Below are 25,513 nucleotides of genomic sequence, written 5' to 3'. Positions count from 1 at the left end.
CCCGCGGCGGAGGCAGCAAGCTGCCGGGGGCTCCGGCTGCCGCAGCAGGGAGCCAACATGCCGTGCCAGGAGCGCGGCCCCCTCGCTCCGTCCAGCAGCACCCTGCATGCCTCTCACTGCTGCTGGGGGCTTACTTAGAGACAACAGTAGCCCAAGCAACGTGCACGCGTGTGTGTTTAATATAAACGAGAATCTGCAGAAGCACCATTTACTAGGTTCTCGCGGAGGCATTGCTGGCACCGATCTCTTGCGAAATTCACGGCAACGGCATTTCCGAAGGGAGTTTGGGTTTGTGCGTTTTTCCCCTTAAGTTATATGAAAGTCTTCTATTCATCATGAAGATTTATTGATTGTTCTAGGAGTTTGGGATAATTAAATACACAAAGGCTTGACAGCTATAGTAGAGCATATTCTTTTAGCAATGCTAACAGTACGTTAAATCCAAGGAATTCCACTCTTATTACACTGTGGAGGACATAACTAAGATCAGCGTACTGGATATAAATATCCATGACGCCACTTAAATATCAAGTACATGACTAGACTACAGCTATGGAAGTTGTGTCTCACTTACTCGTTAGTTATTAACGTTAATGACCCCCCAACTCACTTCCATTATGCTCATTACTTCATAGCTGAATAAAATCATTTACATTCATCATTTGTGGGTTTTTAGTCTCATGAGGACTTACAGGCTAGTACTACATTGTTCTGTGAGTATCCCCAAGTTTTGCAGAAAGCAAATTCTTGCCACCCCCCCCCTCCCGCTGCTAACTGTCCCGCTATGAAACAGGTGGCTATCTGCCCTCCAAGTGAGATTTTATTGCTAAAATAAAGTAAAAATTGTTTTAAAACAAAGAACACACATCTTTATAGTAAAACTCAAGTTTGTTTTACAATTAGAGAAAAGAGTCACATGGTCCCCCAAAAAACCCCAAGTTTTATATATATTTTGAAAATATATTTAAAAACATAAAAAACTCTATAGTTAAACATATATTATGTTAATCAGTACACTTAAATATAGCTTAATTATATTTACAATATGACGCAGTTGCTTTTAAATTTTAATGCCAATTTCAGTTTTTCCCAAAAAACATAAAATTATATAAATATACAATAAATATTTATGTTACACAAGGTGAATAGTAGAGAACAAGGCCACAGACATGAACTTACATTTGCAAGTCTTTACTTTAACACAGCACTAGGCCTGCTGACATGCATGATATACCTTTGTCACAAACAGACCACAGCAAGATTTTAATTAAGTGACATGAACGAAAACCAACCCCCCACCCAGCCATCATCCCCCAACTCTAACTAAAACTCCCGAGCCTGTGATCATGTATGTAGCGGGTCAGGCAGGTGAGAGTCATGGGACTGCCTTTAATTGCCAGTTTCACGGTATGGATGTTGAAAGCATCAATTGGCATATAAGTGGCGTGTTACGGGAACACACTCTAGAAGTAGTTAGACGTGGTTCTGTAAGTTCTCGGCTCCATCCTTTAGTTCTCCCCACCTGCATGGGCTGCACTTTACCCCTTTGGGTGTATTTTAAAGGAATTATTCCAGTGGTCTGGCGTGCAGCTGCCAACAGACTGCTGTACTGCAAGGCTCCCCACACCACAGTCAGCGAACGGGCAATGGGGAACAGGAGTAGAAACCTCATCAGGTGGCTTTGCTGCAAAAGACAGAGCAGAGTAGAAGCCACTTGTTCGTGCTTTAATATACTAGCATTTGTATTCCCTGGTCAAAAAAAAAAAAAGATTTTCTTCATTTTGTATTTTAATGAAGGCCATCATTTTGAGTTACTTTAAATACCAAGCTATTCTACGAGTAGACCTATTTATTTTACTCGTCTAGAAAGTTAATGGCACAACTTGGACCTACCATCCAACTGTTTTAATTCTGTAACACCAGTGACGCTCTCACCTATTCCAGGTGAGGATGACTGAGTTAAAGATATACGCATCATTAACTTCAGGAAATTAGGAACTTTATTTCTGGCATGATTTAGGTGTTAACACTTCTTTTAGAAATACATTTTATTTGAAGTTGGAATTACTTTATTCCTGTATCTGATTAGGATCACCATTATGTCCTAGCCACCGTTTCTTTTTCCATTCTACATGATCTGTTTGGTATTCACTCATTAGCATCACCCTTTCCCCTTCCTAAACAATAAAACCTAATTTTCAGTGGAGCTACCAGTACACCGTCTCTCTGCAGTAGTTTAGAAACACTGCGGAGAATAGTGCCTTAGTAATGTTTGGGTCATTAAACGCAAAGGGTAATACACAGACAGGTACTGGCTACAGCAAAATGAAATTCTCCCTTGCTCCAATGTCCAGTTTGCATAAAAAAAATACTTTGGCTAAAGTTTTGAGGCATTTCAATACGATCTTCATGTCTGACTTTTATGTGGGAGCCTACATACCTACAATTAATTGGCAATGGCTCAACTTTGAAGTTTAAGTGTGTCACCTAACCTTGTCTTCTCATTTATGGTCCAGTGGACTTGCAGCCAATACAGAAAGTTCAGAAAGTTTCCATTTTACAGTTGGAATGGCTCTACTTTGACAGTCCATTAAATTGCAAAGGGAGGTCCTCTTACCTTAAGTAGAGGAAATCACTTACTTTGTTGGCCTACAGAATTGGTTTCTACTAGGAGTGACATAAACATATTAGATGTATTCTTCATAGGTAATACTTGTGGGGGATGATATTCCAAATAAACTTTGCCTAGTCCAGATTTTAATTAATTTCAACAGAAAGGCATAACCATTGCAGCTTCTGCAGTAGTTATATCTTGCAGCATTTTCCTCTTTGTTTATCTACAGTGATTACAATTATCACATCTATCTTCAGTGAGCTCACTAATGAGCTGTTTCTGCCTCTCCACCCACTGTAGCCAGCTCAAGTGCTATGCCCAAACTCTTAGGCTTACAACCTGACGTTTTAGTAATACTTCTGTCAGGGTAGCTAGAGCAGCAGCACAGGGATAAATAAGTTTATCAGAACCAAAGCAGATGTTCAGCCTGCTACTCTAGCACTTACTTCAAGTTTACTTTTAATGCCAATTTGTTTCAAGGAATAAGGCTGACAGGAGAGTTAGAGCTGCATTTACATAAATGTTAATTGCTTTCAACCAGAGGCAGGGAATCTTTGGACAATTTCTGCCTCATTCCCCTGCTGTTGCAGAGGGGTCTCTCCGGCACAGATGCCGCAACCATTTGCACACTGTGCTCTCCCCCAGCACTTTGAGGCCGGTGGCTGCAGGACACACTCTGGAGCAGAAGGCTGCACTACGTGTATCAGCGTGCAAGGCAAAGCCGTTTCTCTCAGGCAGCACGCACAGGACCAAATTCAGTGCTGACTACAATCTGGAGAGCAGCAGTCAAGCCAAAACACTGTTGTTTATCCCTGAACTAAGCTATCTAGTCCCATGACATCCCTCTGCTTCGCTGTAATCATTCCAGACCCTTTTGTATTGACATTCTTGCTGTGCTTCACCAAGACATTTGATCCAAGCCCAGGATCCTGTTACATTACAATCATTGCTCTCAACATTCTAAAGAATAGTTTCTGCATGACAAGCTCCAGTTGTATGGTAAGTGAAACATTTCAAAGATCACCATCCAATTCCTTCCAGAGGGGTATGGGGGGAAACCAAACACAAACAAACATGGTATAAGAAAATGCACGTCTCAAAAGACAGTGACTGAAAAAAAAAAAAACAAAACACCAAAGCATGTTGTCAGACAGTTAAATAAGTGCTGTCTTTAAGCCTGAAGTTCAACAATGTGAAGTGGAACATCACCATTCTTTTTCAGTTGCCTTTTTTTATTTTATTTTTTTTGTCAATAGTTGGATTGCTATTGCAAACACCTCACAACATACAAAAAAACAAATTGGTCTTTAATCCAGGATAAGGTAATGATTTTTTATCTTTTTTTTTCCTCAATCTGATGGGAGCTCAAAAGTAAGAGAAACAGTAAAACTATGACAACAGCACCTTGACATTGTTTTAATTCCAACGCTATCAGAAGTTAAAAGCAGTAAACAGATATAATACTAACAAGAATAAAGATACTTACTGTCTAAAATGTAAACGGAATGTTTTGGTTCAATTTATTTTTCTGAAAGAGGACAGTATCATCAATTCACAATTGAAGCAGCATGCAATTTTATTTTTTAAACTTTTTATACTTTCAATTCTTGGCAACGGCGACAAACCACAATGTTATCGAGGAATGTAATGCAGACTTTTTAGTTTGCTTTTTTTTTGTTGTTTTTTACGTTGTGCGCAAATGACTTTTGTTCCCTTTCAGGTCATGGATATGTTCAATAAATAGTTTGTGGAACCACTGTACTGTATAAACTTCAGTTATACATGCAGTCCATAAAATTATTTTTTTTACTGAATAATTTACCCTGTTATGTATATATACAAATAGATAATTTTGTCTCAATATAATCTATACAACACAAATCCACTATCTTCCCCTTTTAATGGTTAATGTACATACACAGGAAGTGTCTATTCTTATAAACCGCCAGCCAACTCTCTTCTTGTTATCCATGGTGAGAGCTCTCACGTAAGACTGGGTAGTTCGGCACTGGGAGTTCCAGTGCCTCTTGTCTATGCCCCTGCAGCCCTCCTTTGTGTACCCCTTGGGGTTGCATTTGGTCTCATAGAAGTATTGCTTCAGTTGGCCTTTGGGTACTGGGACTTTTTCAAGGACTGTGACAGTCGCACCAGACATGTCCACTGCAGTCTTTTTCTCTGCCGCCGTCACCCACTCGCTCGTACTGTCACACACGCTCAGTTCCCCACGCCGAGCTGGGTCAGAGTGACGCCGGACTCTCATGGACATGTTTGCAGCATCCAAGTAGTTTTTGTACTCCTCGAGCAGGAAGAGCAGCGGGGGTTCCAAAGGCACTTGACTGCTCAGCATGACTCGGGATGTGTACAAGTCTGCATCCTTGTTTTCCTCGCTGGGCTGGATGTCCTGATCTTCATCTAGCAGCTCCTCTATCACATGTTCAAAGGTGTCTGCCAGCGATGTCAGTCCTCTTGAACCTGCATTGGGCCCGTTTAGGCTCTCAAGAGTCCCGTGGGTCCGAAGACCTGGGTAAGCCAAGCTGCCTTGTCCTCTTACACTAGCTTCTTTCATTGGGGCAGCTTTCATGCAACTGAAGTATGAGATAACCATAGTAAGGAAAAGGATGGTCATCACTCTTCTCACTTGGTGGAACTGTTAAGGACAAGAACAAGAAAAAAAAGTGTTTAATTTACAAAGGACCAAGTAATAAAGATTCACCTGGGTTATCATGAGACATTATGCATTTTCTGCAGAGATCTGCTGCATATGCAGCTGCAACTCATTACCAGTGATAAAGCATAGTCTTGTACCAAGGTGTTTCTTTGATTTAGATTTTCAGATAAATCACACGCCAAAACTTGGGCAACATTTATAATGGTGAGCCAGAGTTCTTATGTGCCAATGTCCTTCTGTGGTATTAGATTAGATACTATATGGACCTCTTATTTGTTGACTGATTACACCTATTTCAAATAATAACTGAAGCAGAACTGCTATTTAGCAATGCAGCATTTGAGCAGTAAAAGGCAGCTTCACGAGTGTCAAAGGTATGACTTCCATTTAAAGAACAAATGCAAATATTTGATTTAAGATCTCTCTATGCCAAAAATAATTAAATTCACAAGAAACTGAACAACACCAGGATAAATTGGATTTGTATTTTATATGCAATCTTCAAAACACAGGAAGACGCTGTACAGTTCTGGGGTCTCCGCAGGTCAATTCCTCATCTAAAAGTAGAAGGTATGTATGCACAAATATAGAACAAGAAAATGGTGCATGACAGCATGCTTGCAACCGTACTAAATTTGAGCTGGAAAGATTGCTCACATCATGTGAATGCCATGGAAAGGGCTTACTGGATTACAGAGCTGATAAAGAGCTATACTGAAACAACAGCACCAGAACCACTGTACCGTATTTTCCCAGAGCCACTCACCACCTATTCTCAAGCAGGCAAAGTATCTACTTAAACACACGGCTACACACACAAAAAAAAAAACACAACAAAACAACACAACCAACCAGGAGCACAACCAGGCAGCAGCCCTGCTTGCCCTATTTAAACACAGCAGCTCTTCTTTGTTTCCCCCATTCTGCTCCCAGTTCTGGAGCATGTTACGGGCTGTGCCTTGGTGCTTATAGGTACACTTGACTTGAGCACAGAGGGATAGCACCATGAGTGAGTGCCAGTAAGAAAACTTTTCACCAGCCTGAGAAAACTCCTTTGTACCAGCACTCCGAACAGTTTGGGCTTGTATGACTGTTCCTTCCCCAGTGCTTTGCTGAGTCTCTAGCAATCATACATTCCTCAGGGTAGAGATTAGAGATCGTTTCCCCCTGAAGTATGGAGTACATACTTAAGGTACTATTAAAACAAGAACATCCCAAACCCTGCTGTGACAGACAGCTATGCTTTCTGTCTGATCCCAAGTGCTACTACAACATCTATCATGCCCAGTTGTTATTTCTCCTCCTTCCGATCCCGGCTCTCATCCGTTCTGCTTGCTAGAAAGCAATGGCATTGTTCACATTTTTGAAGCAGCAGCTAATGCTTGTTTCAAAGCTTTTGAAGTTCATTCGGAAGTACCTCATACTTGGCAGCACTCATTGGAGTAAATGCTATTTCTGTTTGCCAACAGGGTGCTATGTAAAAAGCCTTACTTCATCTCCTGCAAATATGCTGTGGGAAACTAGTACTCTTAAGACTCCAACGTGGAAAGACAATCTATCATAAATCATACAAAGAAAATGAAATATGTACTAGAGAGGCAGTGGCCAAAATGTACATCTCTAAGTCTACTTAATGAAGTGTTGGAGTGGGTGAAGTGTTTGGTTTTATGTCTGTGCCCCTCCCCTCCCCACCACTGACCACCACTGCAGCTAAGAGTCATCTCCACCCCAGGCCAACTCTTTCTTCCCTCCATCTCTTCCTGTTTAAGTGTTATTGTGGCATAGATTTATTAAGATTAAACAAACCTGACATCTGTGACTCACAGGAACACAGTGTTTGCTCTAACTGTGCAGAACATTAATATTTAGCAGATTTTTCATCCTAGGATTTTAAAAAACATTTTAGAGAGCAATATCAGATTTCTTCCTCGAAGGGAAGAAACACACTAGACATGATTTACACACAAGGAAGAAGGCTATCAGTCTTCCTTTATCAAACACAGAGAGACAAGACAGATGGAGAAGGGGTGGTTCTCCTAGCATACCAGGACAGAGCCAGTGGAACATCATACGCTCCCTCTTCAAGAATTTTCATATAAAAGAAAAAAAAGACAAAAACCAAACCCCATATCACATGTTGTGACCACCAAAGCAACGAACACAAAACAGATCTTCTGGCTCCTAATCAAGTTCCCATTATTTTTGTTAGAGTAGTGCCCAAAGGTCCCAGCCAATATCTGGACTCTGGAGGCAAGATCCCGTCTGAGCACGCAGTGCCCCAGAGAGCCCTCCAACACAGAAGAGGTAGGGCACAACAGACAGGGTACCAAGGCAAGCACGGAACTAAGAGAAGTTTGCACACATTGGCTAAGTTCACCCTCGGAAGGCCGAGTATTTGCTCAATTCAGTAGGTGAGCAAAAGATGCAATGACTTCCGGCACAAGCCACATCCCTCACAATTACCATTGGGCCATTAGGGTAGCAATAAACTTGATGGGATCCAAAGTGACTAGAATAGGGGCTGTGAAACTTCATTTGCATGGACAGCTTTCTTACAAGGAACAAAGAGGGAAAGCAGAGAGATGTAGAGCTATCTTACCATGGCCTCGACATACCCTCAGCAATCTCCAACAATTGCTGGTTGATTACCAGATCTAACACTACTCTATATCTGACATTCAACTAATCCTTCCTTATTCAGTGTTTCCTTCCACTTCTGAGGGAAATCGCTGTCAAGCTTGATCAATTTGTATCCCATCCAATGACATCTGACTGTCACTATTTAGGATAGTAAGAAAACGTACAGCTAGGCTTTGAAAACCCACAACTTTAAGACACTTTAAGATAGCCACTATTCACAAGTGAACGTGGCCCCCTAAAAAGCCACCCTTTTCCCTCCCGTTTATATCTGTAGAATATTATATCAAAGTAAGTTTTGGCAGTACAGACATGGAATATCGCTATCAAGAGAACATAGAAAAACTTCTACTTGCTCATAAAAGAGTCCTTGACTATTCTGAACAGTGTAAGCAGGCTGTGAATCTTCTAACATGGTCCTATACAGTCAATTCTGGGCAGCAACAAAATGATACCACGTGAGTTAACAGGATGAAGTCATCTGTGAACACCTAGGAAACCTCTTCATTTTACAGGTCATATCTTCTAGTAGTAGGTGCTCTAAATCTACTAGTGCACTAGCAGAGCAAAAATTAAACCTCCCTTCGTGGTTGGAAACAGCCTTTCAGCTCCTTTTGAATTGACTCATGAGTGCATGGTTCACCTCCCACTTAGCAAGGCAGGACTAGTTCCACCATGCAGCTCCAAAAAAGTCACTGGAAACAAGTTGGATGGCAGTTGCCCATCCCTTTCCTTCTGCTCCCCAACTGTCAAGCCTGTATTATACAGCAAAGATTACAGATGCTGGCCATCCTGTTACACCGAGCACCTCGTACACCCTGCACACCAGACTGCATACAGCCTTCCAGTTACGAGGCAGTCACCACATCACCCCACATGGAAGTGGAAGAGGGGCTGGAACACAGGACAAAGCTGCACTTGCCCATTTCCCCAGCACACAGGCTGAGTGAGGTACTGCCCCTTGCCATCTCAGGCACATCTGCTACTGCAAGGCCCTGTCTGGAGATGCCTCAGCCCTGCTGGGTACTCCCATGGCAGATGCTGCCCAAGTAGACTAAACAACTTCTTCCCACAGAGGCTCATCAGTGCTCTGAAATGGCATATTTTTACCTGAAGCAACCCGACTTGTGGCATAAAGACCACCAACTGGCACCAAGCACACCAATACCATCAAATGCCAGCCAAGCCAGAGCAGCTGTGGCCACTTTTTGGCCACACACAGGTAGAAAAAAAACACAACCCAATCACTGATGATGCGGCCTCACTTTGTAGTCCTATCATGCGTCCATTCTCTCCCCTCTCAGCTGTAGGAGGTTCAGATCCCTACTCCCCACAGCCCAGGAATGATGAGTGAAGACTGCAGCTCTTTTTCACTCCTCCCACCCAGCTATGTCACTCAATCAGACTCCTCTAGGAGAAGAAATCTTACTTCTATTGCTGTCTGATGGACTGTTGAATACAACTATTATCTTGAAAAAAGTAGGTATATGCTGTTTAAAATACATCTATGCCAGCCCTCTTGAGACCTAGCTTTAAAAGGCTTCCTCGGGTCACACAAGATGTCTGTCAGAAATGACATTTGAGACAACTTTCCTGAATGCAATCCATTCCCATGGCTGCAAGAGCATTCTTCCTTCTCTAATGCAGCACAGTGAAGCCAAAGAAATGAAAACAGGTCACCCACCATGGACCAGATCTCAGGAAGACATGACCTAGTTTGTACTTCAATGAAGTCCATACAATTACAGCTAGAGTAAGGGCACTTAATTGTGGCAGTTGTCTCCACTAATGGGAAGGAGGCTCATTAAATGAAGGTCATGTCAATTATCTACAGCTAGTTTACATATGCAGTCAATTACCTATCTGTATTATTTACTTCTGTATTTGCATTCAATGAGAATTGACCAGTTAATTGTTTTATTTCATTAGTTTTACTTATTTTAAGCAGAAATCTAACTGCTTAACAGGTTGTATTTCCAGCAGAGAGACCTGAGGAACAGCTGTGAACATGAACTTGCTTTTCTGCATCCTGATATGTGCTATGGAAGTTGAAACAACTTTCAGTAGTGAATAGATTCAGAATGCTTTAATCTCCAGAAAGGAATGTGCAGTGGAAGATAAAATTAGCAGCAAGACGACATTCATTTTTTGCCTTGCCATTTTCTAAGACCTTTATACAAAAGTTCAATTTACTAAATACTACTGAATGGCACAGGCATGAGTTCCTGCTCTACGCATCATTACTGGAGTGTGTGAACAGATACCAAAATGGGATGCATGTCAGCACATGATTTGCAAAGACTAAGTGTACTGAGAACAAACAGCATTAACCTTTAACACATGCATAACTGGATGTCTGACGCACTATGGTTATCCTTACAGCTATTTATGCAAACTATGTAATTATTTTTTATTACAGAAAATATAGCCCCCCCATCTCCCATCTATACATACACAGGCACACCCACACCCAATTTGTATTCTTGTAAGTTGGTGCTTCATGTCAGGAAGAAAAAAACATTTCATTTTTATTCCCTCATGTTGGTTTTCCCTGAGGGAATAAAATCTACTTAACCATAATGCCAGAGATGGCAGAGACTAAGTCAGCACCATTTTGAAGACTAACACAAATTACAAGCAAATTTATAAGTAGTTTGTAAACTACAACTTTTAACATAAGAAATTGTCTTTGATCTCATGCTACTGAACATTGCCCATAGTACAGCCTCTGAGAACACAGCATCTCCAGCAGTGCCTACATTGGCTCTAGAGAGCATCTGTTTAAAGTACTACAAGGAGTTTGTGGGGTTCCTGGGGTTTATCGGACTCTTCCCTCAAGACATGCAAAAAAAAAAAATCACAACTTCTCCCATCAGAGGTGGAAAAGAACCCAAAGAAAATGAATGCCAAAATATTAAAGTCCCAGCATTATACCCTGATCTTTCACTGACTTATGCATCAGAGTTTCCTACAGACTTTCTTCATACCTTTCTGGATGCCCAAACAGCCATGCAAAGGACTCACATGCTTCAGAGCTCTAAGAAAGAATTCAGACGCTCTACTGCGTAGACTAGACAGTCTCATCATTACAAGCATGCTTATACTTCAATTGGCCAAGTATGGGACTATAAGGAGTTCCCAGCAGGATTTCTGTCGGACAGATCTAAAACCCATTCTGCCCATACCAGGAAACAAGCAGGATGGGTTTTGGCAGCGTGCACAAGTAAAGAAAGAGCAGGCCAAACTCACAGATGGTATCAGAGGTTTTGGAGAGACAACACCCATAGAAGAGAACAGATGTGCACTATTTTTATACTTTTACAATTGGAATCGATTGTTGAGTGAGGGACACACATGCTGCTTTTCCAGCTGTTTGTACAGCATCCCACACAAGGGGCACTCAAACCACACAGGGGTTTTACTAGGACTACTGTAAACAAACTAACTCAGCTCTAGAAGGGCACGTGTGCATGCCACTGTGCTTATCAAACAATTCGCTTAACCGCGACAGTTTTTTGCCAAACCCCCATGTTGAAATAAAGGTATATGGGGAAAGTCCCCTTCAAATAGAAGGTGCTACCAACAGGCCTACTTCTGTTCATCAGCAGGAGTAGAATGGGTAAGATATGCGATACTCGTATTGCCATGTCAAATACTGGACAGTAGAGATACGACTTCCAAGTTTAAGACCTCAGCATTAATGAATTCCAGCTTCTGAACTGATTTCAGGCTTAGAAAGCTGCATCAAGCTGGTTTGGAGTATGTCTCACAACAGATTCATGCCACCACTGTGTTCATTCAGAAGTACAATTATGACTTCCGTGAAAGCAGAGTTCACCTATAGAACTGGTTATTTAAGAAAAAAACATACCAAGCAACAAAACAAGAAGCCAACCACAAAGCCACTCAATGGAATAATTACTCCATGCCAAGATACTGTCTGGTTCCTCCATGACAGCAGATAATTACAGTTCTCTGAAATCATTCGCTTCAATAGCCACTAGAGCTTCATTTAATGCTAATTCAACCTGTGCGTGGAAGAACATTAGGGCAGAGTCTCGGACCTTAGAGCAGCATCTGTGGTTTGTCTTCCATTTCAGCACTGCTCTTTGGTATGAAACACTGCACTGAATCATCACAGGACCAAGCTATTCTGCCAAGCACACACATGAAGTTAAGGATAATTGGCATTCGAGAGCAGGAACAAAATGGAGCACGTTGCATGCAAACTAGCATAAGTTGGATCCTTTGTACTGTGACATGTGTCCAGCAACCCGCGAACAACCCAGAAGCTGCTGTACCAGTTAAACCTGGATCTTGCAAGTGCCCAGGAACTACTGAACAGCATGTAAAACATCCCACACAACCATCAGCTCTGCTGCAAGTGGCAAGTTTTCTAGGACCTATAGAACATTATGCACTCACCAGGAATGTAAGCGAAGCTTAGCCAAGGAAAACCAATGGTTAAAAAGCTTAAGCATCAGATGGAACAGTTACCCACGGTTTGGGCAGACAGTGCTTTCTTCGAGCAAGGGAGGAGAGCAAGGGCTGTGCCCACTTGCTGCAAGATACTTACCTTCGCTGAGACCCTGACTGTGTGTGGCATTGCTGTTAGAGAACACCTTGCTTTTAGCCATAGTCAGTCCTTGAAATGAAGCAGATCAGTATGTTGTGCTGTGCATGAACCAGAAACTGGAAATGCCTGTTGTCAGAGTCCTGACAGGTATTAACAATATGCCTGCATTTGCCAGGAGTGTTATCAGTCATCTTTTGACTGCCCGCCCTCCTGTGCAGACTTCTCAACACATGCTGAGTCCCATTGTTAACACAGCACCTCCACAGAAATACCCTCCGTACACGGACAAGGCATGAGAGCTTCTGCTGAGGTACCAGAGGAGCACCTTCTGGAGTCCTGGAGTCCAAAGTTACACAACACAGGGACAACCAGACGAGGAGCAGGTTTTTTTTTTTTTTTTGGTTCACAAAGCCACCTCAAGCTACATAAATGGAATAATGAAGAGTTTTAACTTACTGAGGACATCAATGCCATTGGATGGGTTAGTCTAACCCATCTCACTACGCAACCAGCCCTGCACGTGTCCTACTATGACAACTGTTTTATCTTTGGAGACAGCATTGTTGCTGCAAAGGTATGTTAATATATTAGCATAACTACTGAAAACACTTTGGAAAGATGTTATGTATTCACCACTGTTATTTTACTAGGACAAAGCAGCATACCACAGATTTCCAAGCATTAGAGTTGTTAGCCCTCCCCTCCCACCACGTGGTTTCATGTTGAAAAAACCTCTGCAATCACTACGCCTGGTTTTCTGTCCCTAACACAATTCTAAAAACCTGGGGGCCTGCTCCAACTGGATTCAGAGGGATCCAAGTTCCACAGACAGCACTGTTTCCACAGTCACATGTTGTAACTGGCATGCAAGTAGCTGAGACCACCCAGAGCAGCTTTCCTCCTCCAGCCTTCCTTGGGCAAGCCTCACTGGCTCAGCAGCAGTTGCCCAGCCAGTTAAGACCCACACACCCACAGACTTACACCATGTATTGTTGCTTCCACTTTGTAAGTTTTGTAGAGGAAAAAAGTCAGGAATTACTATAGGGAGTGTGGTGGTATGCCTGCCAAAGATGCATGTGTCTGAAATCAGGATTCAGTAGTCACCCTGCTCAAGGTGCAAACATGTAGTGGAACTTCAGGAAAAAGTCTTTTCTTCTTTTTTCCTGCAAGACTGCAGGTTTTTATCAACCTTATGCCTTCTCCCAGCTGTATAATCATCTAATCTCTTGCCCGGAGGAGTATTACACAGATTTCTGTCAACATGATGCACTGACATTGGGTTGTCCCATCCCATCCCCCCAATTAAAAATGAAATGTACCTGGCTGATGACTTCTCATACAGTCATTAGATGCAGAGATAGGTTGCAGCATCACAGGAAACTATTTCCATGAGAACTGTTAGAGCTCATTGAAGTAGTACATTCCAGTGAACCTGATTGTGGTGTCCAGAGTCACTGCCTAATGTCAATCCATAGTGCTCTCTTCACAGATTTGTACCAGCTGTGAAGGTGGCCCAGCATTTATGTGGTTATAAAATCAGATGAGGCCAACACTATAGCTAATAGCTCTATCAGAACAACTTATGACAGGTTTGAGTAAAACAGCTTCCTCAGGGATACATGCATATTTGGTAATAATTACACTTTCAAGAGGAAGAAAAAAAGTTTCCTAGGTGTGCAGACTAGCTCCTCCCTTCCCCCACCGACATAAGCACACAAATAGCCCAGACATGCCTATAAACAAAAGTATGCAAAATCCAGGCCAACACAATCCAACCTCCCTCCATTTGGGTGTTTTGTTTCATGCACACACACCCCCAACAGAACAAAGTGGCTTTGCTGCCAGTGTACAGTCCTTTCTGTAAGAGCCCTTAAGCTCCAAAGGGTAGGTTCATAGATGGGATTTCAGTAATTAGACATTCCTCTATAAAAACTTCAGTACCTGTCCCTTCACATAAGCAGATGCTACTGCCCTGCAGGGAAGGAGAGCCTCTCCTCAAATAGCTAGGAGTGGGGGGAGGAAAAAGAGAGAAACATGAAATGACTCGGTAGGAAACAGCTAGTTGTTCTCCCTCTCCTAAACCTCTGCACAACTCAATAGATTACCTCAAAATCACAATCCTAGCCAAAATCAATGCTGCCTTATCAGAGATGATCAGCAGTTCTGGAGAGGTTGAAAAACCTCACAAAGACACTGCAAGAGAAGAGAGACCTGGTACTCACAGTGCTGAGCCTCCACTTCTACTTTTCTTAGTGAACAGACCATCAAAGCTTCCAGAGTGCTTTGCAAGCACTGCATCTCACCATACTTCAGTGAGAGGAGAAACCATCCCAGAAATTGTCTTTTCCTACTAAGCATAAAGAGGCCTGAACAAGTACCCCTGGGTTGCATGGCAAGTCACTGCTGAACCAGAGAACATGGGAGCCCCCGCTCCCTCGCTCCAGCCACTACCACGAGCTACCTTAACCATATGCATCATTCAAATATTTTGCAACTCTCTCTATGGCAACTTACATGTCTAACCCAGAAAGAGGCTGGGCAGCTGATTAAAACCTTAGGGGTATTACTTGAAATACATATGCTAGCTCAATTCCATCTGTGTTGTTAATTAGTTCCTGACTGTAGGTTAAATGTAGGGCATGTTGTCACGAGCCTAAGGTGGGGTGGCAGGACCTCCTGCTATCGCCATATGGCTTTTTGTTTCTTCCTTCATTCTTCAGCTTTTAGCCTCATGCTTCTAATTTGTGGGCTCAACCATTATATAACAAACAACAAGAAGAGGCAAATAGTGCTAATGCAGAAACATTCTTCACCATTAAAACCTCTAGGAGGCTTCACGTGAAACGCAGCACAACTTCCTCTCTCATCCAGAGGCTGCTCCTAGCCAGAACAAATTTGCTATGAAATTCAGGAAATACCTATTCCCATGAAAAACTACTGCTGCACAAGTAGGTATTTACCAGCCCTATAAACACAAAACAGGCCGCTTGCCAGGAACCAAAGGTCAGCCTTAACTTGCATAAAATGGAGATGAGCAAAGCTGTGCCTGCTCATAATAAAGATGCTTGGTCTGTACAGGGAATGAAGCAGGTCTCATCCCAATCAAAACAATCAAATGGAGAAAAAAGAAAACCTAACTTCAGTATACCAGCAGTGTCATCTCCACAAATGCATTTTTTTTTTGTTAGAAATATAAATGGCTCCAGACAGTCCTAGTCAAAACCACACGTCACGTTTGGCAGTATGCCTGAACATGACAAGGTATGCAGAACATCAGCAACTCCCCCTCGGTCATTTTATAGTGACTACAACTTGAATGCTAACAGGTCTGGTGGTGCCTTGCAACTGAAAATTTGCTCTAGAGTGTTTGCTTTAGAGGAGACATGGAAGGTATTTATTGCATTTCCTAGCTGTCATTGCACAGCTGTCCTTTCATTAGCCAAAGGCACGTGAAATGATTTGTTCTTTCTAAGCACAAGATTTTTAAATTCTCGGTTACAGGAGTCAGAGCAAGGAAAAAAAAAGCTATCCAACAATACCTGTGTTGAACAATATTGATTAAGAACAGATATGACTTGATGTTTGAGGATTATGGAATTCAGGATGTCCCATCTCCACTCATCAGACTTGGAAGCAGCCAGCTTCTGCAGGCATTGACCTCTAAGTAATTTCTTGCCAAATCGTTGTTTTGCCACCCCATCCTTTTTTTTTTTTAAAAAAAAATGGAGGTATGTGGAATTGACTGACTTATCCTTTTAAAATATCCTTGCTCATCATGAGCATTACTGCTACTTTCACAATTAAAATTGCAGAAAAGGTTTGCACCAGGGGCAGCAGAAATTAATCATTAATACAAAATAAAGAGAGCAGGACTTGAAATGAGTCTTCCAAGCTTTGTTCTTGGCTTTAAATTCAGATGCCAATCATTAACCTTTAAGGGGAAAGCTCATTTTTGAGCTTGAGGCTAAGCATTACATAACATTTTTATTTCTGTGATTAGATACAAAGAAGCACCTGCCTGTCCTTTCTGTGCACCATTTCACTGGCAGCAACCTGCATACACTATATCAGTACCCTGCTGTTGTAGTGAGACGTTAAACATCCTTCTTTGCCTCCCATTAAATAAAACCAACCTTTCTTCACCAATGCAGAACATTAGATGCCAAAAAATAATGACATTGACATAAACCATTATGTTTATATCTGGGAAAGCAAGAATTGAGTACTTGGGATGTATTTATTTCTAGTTTTGGGTCAACCCATTGTAAAGATAAAGGGCAGTCACAATGTTCAGCAGCAAACTCTTACTCCACCACAGTTTCCTGACACAGGTTCTGGTTAAGGCACCCTTGCCAGCTTGAACTTGTTACTGGCTTTGCTTCCCCCTTGGACTTGCGCTGGTTTGCAGTATAAATTTCTATCAAACAACATTTTTCTCTTGGCATTTACAGCTCAAACTGGATTATCAACTCATAAGGAATGTATATACCAAGTGAAGATTCAAGTCTTAATGCAGACAGCCATCAGGCACAATTATGTATAAATACCACAAAACAAGTCCCGTCGCTCATCCCAACAGTGTCCATACACCTCTGTAGCGCGGTGACAGCTGTGACAACAGGGAGGTTGGTTTACTTGCTAATCCAGCCCTTGAATAAAGTTTAGATTTTGCTTCTTTTCATTTCAGTGTATCAAGTACTGAACACTTACAGAGAACCATGACCAGCATAAAGAAAGGTAAACTAAACCATATGGATACTAAACTTTGCACCAAGCTTAGAAAGTAAATGGCATAACGGACTAAGGAATCCAGAGATCATAACCTCTAATTCCTTGATCTAGACAAAACTGCATTTCTCCAGGAGCTGTTATGTTTAAAGAAAGCGGTGTTTTGATCACACTAGATAAGGTATAACATGTGCTAGGGTTGGCACAAGATTATGCTTAACTCTTTTATAAGATACATACTACAGGATTCAGAAAAAAAATAAATCAAAAAGGACTTGAGTCCTGTTCTTATTGTTACAGAATTAAGCTTTTGCTGCAGCAACATGCTTCAGGTCTTTTGCATGCTGAGTTATTAAACAGTATACAACAGCACTTTGCTGAATTTCTCCTACTTTGATCTTTTGCCAGAACCTTCCTGCTATGGTACACGTATATAAGGGACTACAAACCTAACTGTAGCCCAGTGCCTATAGTGGAGAGGCAGAGGCTGGATGCTGAGCTCCAGGTGAGCCACGGGTAGTTTTTCCAGTGTTAGTTTGGTATGAAAGCTCTCTCCTCATACAGCCTCGTATAAACAGCCTGCAGTTGCCTCCTGACTTGAATGGCAAATGGTCATGTGCCGCAGCTCCTCTGTTTCCCACAGCAAAACTCATTTCCTTCAGAAAACACACACTAAGCCCTTATCCTGATATACTTGACACTGGCAGATTTAAAATATTTTAAAAAAATTACACCAAAACTACCACCTGGGAAGACAGTCAGTACATACTATCAACCAAGGGCTTACATTTTCAGGATTCTACGAGCTGGAAGTCCTCAGCTCCCACTGAGGTTTGGTTCTGGTGGGTATCTTACTTCACGGGGCGTTCTGGAAGCCCTAAGCCAGCAGTTAGTATGAAGAGCCCCCAAAACATATTGTGTCCGCAAGAGTCAAGCAGAAGTAACAGCACATGAGATTATGAGTTTGGTGAATGAAAAAGGCACATTGATTCTCCTTGTAAGCAGTTCCTGGCAAATTAAATAAGGAACAATGCTGCTTATTCTGCTCTCCCAAATGCAGAGCCTCCTATTGCCAAAAACTGGTGTACAAAACATACAAATATAAAGTTGTGAGCTCAAAAACAAAACAAGTCTATAACCTAAGCAGAGTAGATACAAAAAAACATATTCCACATTGTTAGGTTTGTAGTAGCAACAAATACCCACATATCTAGTTTCACCTCAATATTTAATTTTGAAACTGGGAAAATGCTGGGTCTAGTGAAACAAAGCTAATTGCTGCAGAGTCAATGTATGAAGAAAATCCGAAGCTTTTCTTTCCCAGCAAACATCTACTGCAGGCTGCCCACTAGTAAATAGACCTCAGTGAGGGAGCAGGGGAAACAAGAACCCCCATGAGCCAGCGCAGACCCTTAAGGAACCAGTTTTCAGTGAGAGCTTTGGACACGCTATCAAGTCTCACCGACACCTGCAGCAATTTGACTTGCACAAACTTCTTCAGGTGTATCGCGAAGTTCAGTCAGCAAATGATTTACACAAAGTGATCCTCCTTGTTTACCTATCTAAGCCACCTAAGGAAGACTGCATACAAAGACTCGTTACCTGCATCGCCCAACAGGATTCGCAGGCACCACCCTTGTCCCAGGGCTCAGCACAGCGCTCATGCACACACTCAAGTGGCTTTTGCCAAGGAGGACCAACTGGGATTAGCAGCCCCACTCATCTTCATCGTTCAGGCGCAGACGGAGAGCTGGCCATAGCGGCGTGTTTGTGTCATGCAGCTCTAGGTGGCGGTAGCTGCTCAGATTTCGAGATACCAGGAGATGCTTATCTCAAATTTAGCAACCAGTATTCTTGGAGGCTGGGAGGAACTGCCTTTCCTAATTTGAAGTGTGACCCCCTCCCCCATTTCTTCATAATTTATAGTAGTCTGAAGCTGAGTCACAAGGATTTCTGCATTTTCCTAACCAAGTACACAAGAAAAGAAATGAACTGCCAAAGCATTGAGGTAATTTATAGCGTAAAGCATCGAGAGCTTCTAGCCGATCAAAGGACTCAGAGAAACAAACATAAGAACAATCATGCCTTCTGTTCTGTACAAATGCCACGGCCAGAAATAACTGTCCTAATTAACTGGTTTCAAACTGACTTCTCTGAAAAATACAATATTCTTTCCGAGAGGAGTATACAACTGCTACAGCCTTATGGCAGCTGTCACCGGGGCATGAGAATTCACTAAATGAAGTTTCCTTCTGCTTTCTCTAGTTGTCCACAGTACTTGTCTTCAAACAGCTGTATCCAGTTGTGATGCCTAAATTACACTGTAATGGGCTGTTCTGCTACCACCAGTATCAGTGTTACAAAAGGATTACTGTCATCTCAAATCAGTACCATCCCAGCCAGTCCTCCGCTCACAATTTATAAGTGGTAGAAATTGGCTGAGATGGGGTTGGCTTTTTCTTTTGTTGCCCAGACCTGCCTATCGCATTAAATCTACAGCATCTTCAATACCACAGGCTGTCCCAACAAGATGTTGAGAGCTACAGTTGGGTGCAGCAGCTGAATTCCACCTGTCTATTGTCAACTGATAATTAGGTCCTGAATGCTGAAGAGGAGAAAACATGACTCCAACCCTACAGATCACCTACACTTTCTCTCTATGACCATTTGACCTGCTTAGCTTGGAAAGCTCATGAAATATGTTCCTTATTTGACTGCTCGGAGCCTGTAATTGTAAGCAACATGGCCAACTTAAGATTACGTTGAAGCATGTAGCCCATAATATAATGGCTACCCTACCAATACACTCCTGAATCTCCAAAGTTAACGCATTTTATTTTTCTGCTACTGTATATTCTAGTGTTTCCAAATCAAGTAGCCTAAGTATTTATTTTAATAACATGCGAGTTTAAGGCACTGTAACAGAGTCACCAGCATTAGTGCCCAGCGAGATCTGTTATTTATTTTTACATTACAAGAGCAGTGAGGAGTCCTTGCAGGGACCAGGACCGCACGCACACAGAGAAGACAGGCAAGATGATCCCTGCCCCAAACAACGTGCAGTCAGCACTAACGCTGACTGTGCACCAGCACAGGAAACAATGGGCTTTGTGAGCTGGCAGCAGGCACAGCCTACCAGCCCCATCCCTGCCTGTCCTTCAGGCAGCTCGCTCAGGCCACATCGCTGCCACCTGCCAGCAAACTACAGCAGGGAACAAAGGTGCAGTCACACACAGCACCTTCCCACCTGGAACTGAAGGCAACAGGTTATTGAGTTACCACGTCACTTTGGCAATACACAAAAATAGCTGAGCGTCAGTGCTTTTCAAAGCTTCCTTTTCAAGGGTGTTCACAGCTAAGTATTACCAAGAATGCCAGCGTATGAACTGACCTAAGTGATTGAGAGCTTCCTAATTCAGCAGCAATTTAGCTATTTAGGAGGAACCAAGTGCTCACAACAGATGCTTGCAAACAGGTCAAGACAAGTTGGTAATTAACCTATTCAAAGCACATATCCTCTTCTAGTGGAGCCTCCACCAATTCACACAATGCCTAACATGCGATTTCTAGTGCAAGCATAAGACACACATTCAGAGAACAACATCTCAGCCTTTCACACGAGCCAGGAAGGCAGATCCTGGAAATACTTTTGATTTTTGATAGGACCACACTTGCTCTACAGTTCACTCAGTAGAGCAAGTTGTTTCTTTCATTGATGCTGGCTTATGCAGGGAAATGATGAGATGGTCTCCTACTCGTGAGCTTCTTGTGACCTGCTTTCATACCTGCACCCTGGCAGAGAACTACTGCTGAGCTGAAGGTGCAGCTTGCTTTGTTTTCCTAGGGGTAGCAATGGGGCAACAGTTCCAGAAAGCCCTACAGGTACCACAGCAGGCTTTTAACTGCAGCTGCTCTCAGTTAGCATTGTCATTACACACAGACCTTTAAAACAAAGGCAGTGATCATCCTCTTCCACTGTATTCTTTCACATTTTAATTAATCTTTGAGATCCCTTGCATCTCTGCACTGTTTCATAGTACTCCAGCATCCTGTAGTACTACAGCACGCTTTTAAAAGAGCACTGCTTGAAACTAAACTTTTTCAGCTTAGCCTCCAAGACAAAAGTCCTTTCCCATTCTCCTCTACTATCTCCCTTGTTACATCTGTATTTTTCAAATAAAGCATCCTTGATCCTTCCGACCCGGTTTACCCTGATTTCACAGCCATACAGCAACAGGATCCTACTCTGCAGCTCTGGAAAGCAGAGCACACTGGCAATTTGAACAGAAGGCATGCTACTTACAAATGGGTTTTCCCAGCTGAGGTTCAATGAGGCTGAACATTAAGTGGTAGTACTACAGCAGAAAATTGTTGTGAGTTACGGAGCCCTGCAGAAAGGCTCCCCTCATACCTCTTCTCAGCAAGCAAACAGATGAAACCTCTCTCAGCTCCTTCAAGCTGTTTTGTACTCCCAACGCAGCCATTGCCTTGCCCTGAGACCAAGGCGATGGGTCAGTGAGCACAGCCCTACACGCACGCAGCCTACAGGGACAGGTTTCTGGACCCGTACCCCTGGGCAGTGCCCCGGGGGGTCCTGCGGCTGCCACCTGCTCCCACCGGGGCAGCGCAGGTGGGTTCACACACCCCGGGGTGCCGAGCCGGCTACAGCCCCCGGGCAGGCCCAGCAGGGCCAAGGCTGCTCGGGGCCCGACCGCAGCCCGCAGGGTGCCCCGGCAGGTCTCACCACGTACTTATCGAGCCGGGAATTAGCGATGGCACAGACACCGGCCCGGTAAAGCGCACTGCCGGGATACGTCCTCCGCGCTCATTAGGTGCGCGTTACCAGAAACATCAATAAGTAACGACATCGATCCCGCGGCGGCAGCAGCCCCGGGGCGCCCCGTCACCGCCAGCTGTTACGGGGAAGCGCCCCTGCCGCCGCGCCGAGGGCACCGCTCGGCCCCCGCCGCCGGCACGGAGCCCGCGCTCCGCCGCCCCGCGGGCGCCCGGCCCCATCCCGGGGGGTTCCCCGGGCCCGGCCCCGCTGCGCGCCCACCGCCAGGGGGCGCCGCGCGCCGCCCAACAGCCGCCCAACGGCCGCGCCCGCGCAGCGCCCGCGCCCCCGGCCCCGGCCCTGCCCCGCGCCGCCGCCGTCGGGGCGCTGCCCGCTGCGCTCAGCCCCGACGGGACGGGACGGGGCTCGGCACCGCACGGCGGCGGCGGGGCCGGCAGGTGCCGAACAAAGGGGCGCGGGACTCCGCCGCCCGCCTCCCCCCGGCCCGGCCCGGCCCCGCGAGCCCCCGTCGGGGCGCCCCGTACCTCGTCGTCCACACTCAGCGCGGCCGCTCCCCGCGGGCACTCACATCCTCGGCCCGCCGCCCGGCCCCGCCGGCCGCCTCCCGCCGCCCCGGCAGCACGGGCGGCACCGGCGGCGGCTCGCGAGTCTCATCGGAGCTCCCCGAGGGGCGGCAGGACGGAACCCAGGTCCCGGATCCCCCACCCCGACGCCCGCCGAGCGGGAGCTTCTCGGCTCGGCTCGACCCCTACGAGCGACTTCGCCCCCCGGCCGGGCGCCTCCGGGCAGCGGCCGCAGGCCCCGCGCTGCCCCGCTTAAAGGCTCCGCGCCACCGCCCCCGCCCCGCCCCGCCCGCCCGGCCCGGCCCCCGCTCCCCCCGGCGCCCCCCGAGCAGGGCCGGGCAGGGCGCGGAGGGGCCGGGCCGGCAGCGGGGAGCGGGGCGGGGGGGGGACCCGCACCGGCGGGTGTTGGTTTACGGCGCCGGGCGCGGAGCGTGTAAATGTCGCTCCCGCGCTGACCCCTGCGCGGCTGGCCCATTAGGAATGCAATCAAGATAATGGCAGGCATGGCTTATTAATGAGCGCCACAGGTAACGCTACACCGGCGGCTTGCCGCAGGCGGGCAGCGGGCGCACGGCTCGGGGCTGCTCTGCCCGAGCCCGGCGACAGCGACAACGACGGCGACAGCGGCGGGGCCGGGGCGAGGCATCGCCCGCCGGGACAGGCAGGGGCGGCCGCGATGCCCGCTCCCCGTGCGCAGCCCCCGGCCCCCCGGGCCCCTCCTGCCTGCACCGCAAGGCCGGTGAATTATTGATAATGGAAACTGCACGGCGCAGGCAATAATGGCAGCCCCTGATTGAGTGGCTCCATCCGATCTCGGTAAAGACAGAGAAGTGGCATGCTCCCCACCGGGGCTGCCAGGGCCAGGCGGTGCCGGGCTCTTCTGCCAGCCGGGCACGGCAAGCAGCGCCCACGGGCCCTCTCGATGCAATCCATGCCCAAGGCCCATCCATCTCGCACCCGTTTATTTCTCCTGCGAGAAATGTGTGCAACTCATTGCTGCCTTCAGACGGTCTGATTGCCCGTGTGCTTTTGCTATGAAACACCTGCATTTATGAGATCAGTAAAGTCGTAAAACATCCCAGGCGTTTGAAATTTGAGTACACCTAAGGCCTCCCATATAAAACAGCTTTTAATATATATTAAGGGAAACAATCTTGATGGTTAATATCCTTTGCAGCTTTAAGAACTTCTTTAAAAATCATGCTCAGGTACCAGGACACCATCCTCCTTGCACTTGGGGGTTTGGTTTCGTGTGTTTGGACGGCAAGTGTCCCCGAGTGGGGAAGACAGTTCCACCTCTTTGTCACCATGCTTTCCAGACCAAAGCCAGTCCATTCCCAAGAAAACAGGCAGCTTCTCAAAGACCCCGCTGGCAGCCTGGTCCAGGGAAATCGCACCCAGCTCTTGCTGTCTGATAGGTAGGTGCTAAGAATGGGGGCTCTTCAGGCCCAGTCCTGCTTGGCTGCCTCTGTAGTGTTCAAATCCTGACATTAGGAAAGTACCAGCCATTTCTTTTCCCGTCGTTATATACCTGTATAACCCCGTATCTCTCACTGGTGCTGCAAGGCAGATCTCTGAGTATGGTTTCAAACCAGAGGATCGTAGCTGGAACTTGCCAAGTTGCTGCATGCATTTTGTTTTATAGCCTTGGACTTCCTTCCGTGACACCGTTCAGCTTTCCAGGTACAACTGTATTACCATGGTGCCTGATTTCACCCAGGGCTGCACATTTTAAGCTGCTTTTTTGCCTTGTGAGAAGACCAAGCCGTCAGAGTTTTAATATTCTGTGTTCATAAGACGACGCCTGCAAATATTTGAATGATCTACCAGTCGAGTTGAACAGCAGCAGGGGCTACTTTAATTAGCTGCAATGTAATACACCGCACACATGTTATTCCTGGAGGAGGGACTTGTCTCCTCGCACACTAGACATGCAGATGAGCAGCAGCGAGTGTCATGCTTTAGAGACACTGAAGCATCTGCTGACTGGCTCTCAGGAGCGAGGAAGACAGCCCGTGTTCAGAAAGAGTCTGCTTGCAATCAGAGCAAGTTTTTTAATTCTGGAAAGGAAGCATGTTACGGACTGCCGTGGTACACGCTTGCAGCTCTGCTCTGCTGAGAACATGGAAACCATCAGTTCCAGGCAACTGTACACTGAAATTCCCATTTTGCTCCACTGTGAACACGCTGCCTTTCGCCCTGGTACCGAGATCTTCCTGGGGAAGAGGTGTGGTCAGAGAGCTGCTCTATCTTGCCGGTATAATCAGCCCGTGGGGGATTATTACCAGCCAGTGCTTGATTACTGGGAAAATGAAAAAGTAGTGTAAATAATGATCTGCCTGGATTTTAATGCACGTACAATCTGGGCTCCATATTTTTCAATTAGACGTTGACTTCAAGGAGAATTTTGTACGAGTGAGCCCCACAAGGTTGGGCCCACATGGCACTAGTTTGTGAAGCAACCAATAATCCTCGCGGGGAGACACTTCCCTGGTCAGAGCGCAACTTCTTGTTCCACAGGATGCCCATGGGGCTTAGAGGTGTCCACAAGCCCTCACCTTCCCAATCCATGCGCAAGGATCAGAGGTCCCCAGGCGCCCCACGATGACTGCTCCCATTGCACCTCTCTCTGCAGGACGCCTGCTGTCCGGCCACGGGTGCAAAGCCCCAGCTGGGCTTTGTGGGCACCAGAGCCTGGTGGTGCTTGGCAGGAGTGCGGCAACGCGGGCTGCACGGTGGGGAGCAGCTGCACGTCTCTGGTTATTTCAGCTGGGTGAATTTGGTGCATCAAGCCTCTTGGCGTCCCCACCGTGGCATGCCCACTGTGACATTGAGCCTCTTCTTTCTGCACCTAACTGGTTAAAATTATTTTCTGCATGCACCAATTACACTTCACCCTATTCCATACAGCGACAGAGAAAGAGTAAGAAAT

The 25,513-nt window shown here is 45.3% G+C and overlaps 1 protein-coding gene across 3 annotated transcripts in view; it reads right to left on the bottom strand.

Moving 5' to 3' along the window:
- Window positions 1-856: 856 nt before the first annotated feature.
- The window catches only part of BDNF (brain derived neurotrophic factor), a 37,344-nt gene continuing 12,687 nt past the window's right edge, over window positions 857-25,513 (bottom strand). The window contains exons 1-2 of one of the 3 annotated variants that reach the window (XM_035550371.2): window positions 22,543-22,839; window positions 857-5,261 (exon numbers count right to left, since the gene is read on the bottom strand). In XM_035550371.2, the coding sequence (XP_035406264.1) occupies window positions 4,500-5,240 (741 nt within the window). In that variant the 5' untranslated portion in view covers window positions 5,241-5,261; window positions 22,543-22,839 and the 3' untranslated portion in view covers window positions 857-4,499. Of the gene's footprint in view, window positions 5,262-21,974; window positions 22,000-22,542; window positions 22,840-25,513 lie in introns of those variants that run through there. The other 2 variants (XM_035550372.2, XM_035550373.2) reach the window with 2 other exon arrangements.

The sequence above is a fragment of the Cygnus atratus genome, chromosome 5 (assembly GCF_013377495.2).
Source record: "Cygnus atratus isolate AKBS03 ecotype Queensland, Australia chromosome 5, CAtr_DNAZoo_HiC_assembly, whole genome shotgun sequence".
NCBI classification, from domain to species: domain Eukaryota; kingdom Metazoa; phylum Chordata; class Aves; order Anseriformes; family Anatidae; genus Cygnus; species Cygnus atratus.
Note: the sequence above shows the minus strand (reverse complement) of the source record. Positions and strands in the feature narration are given on the sequence as shown.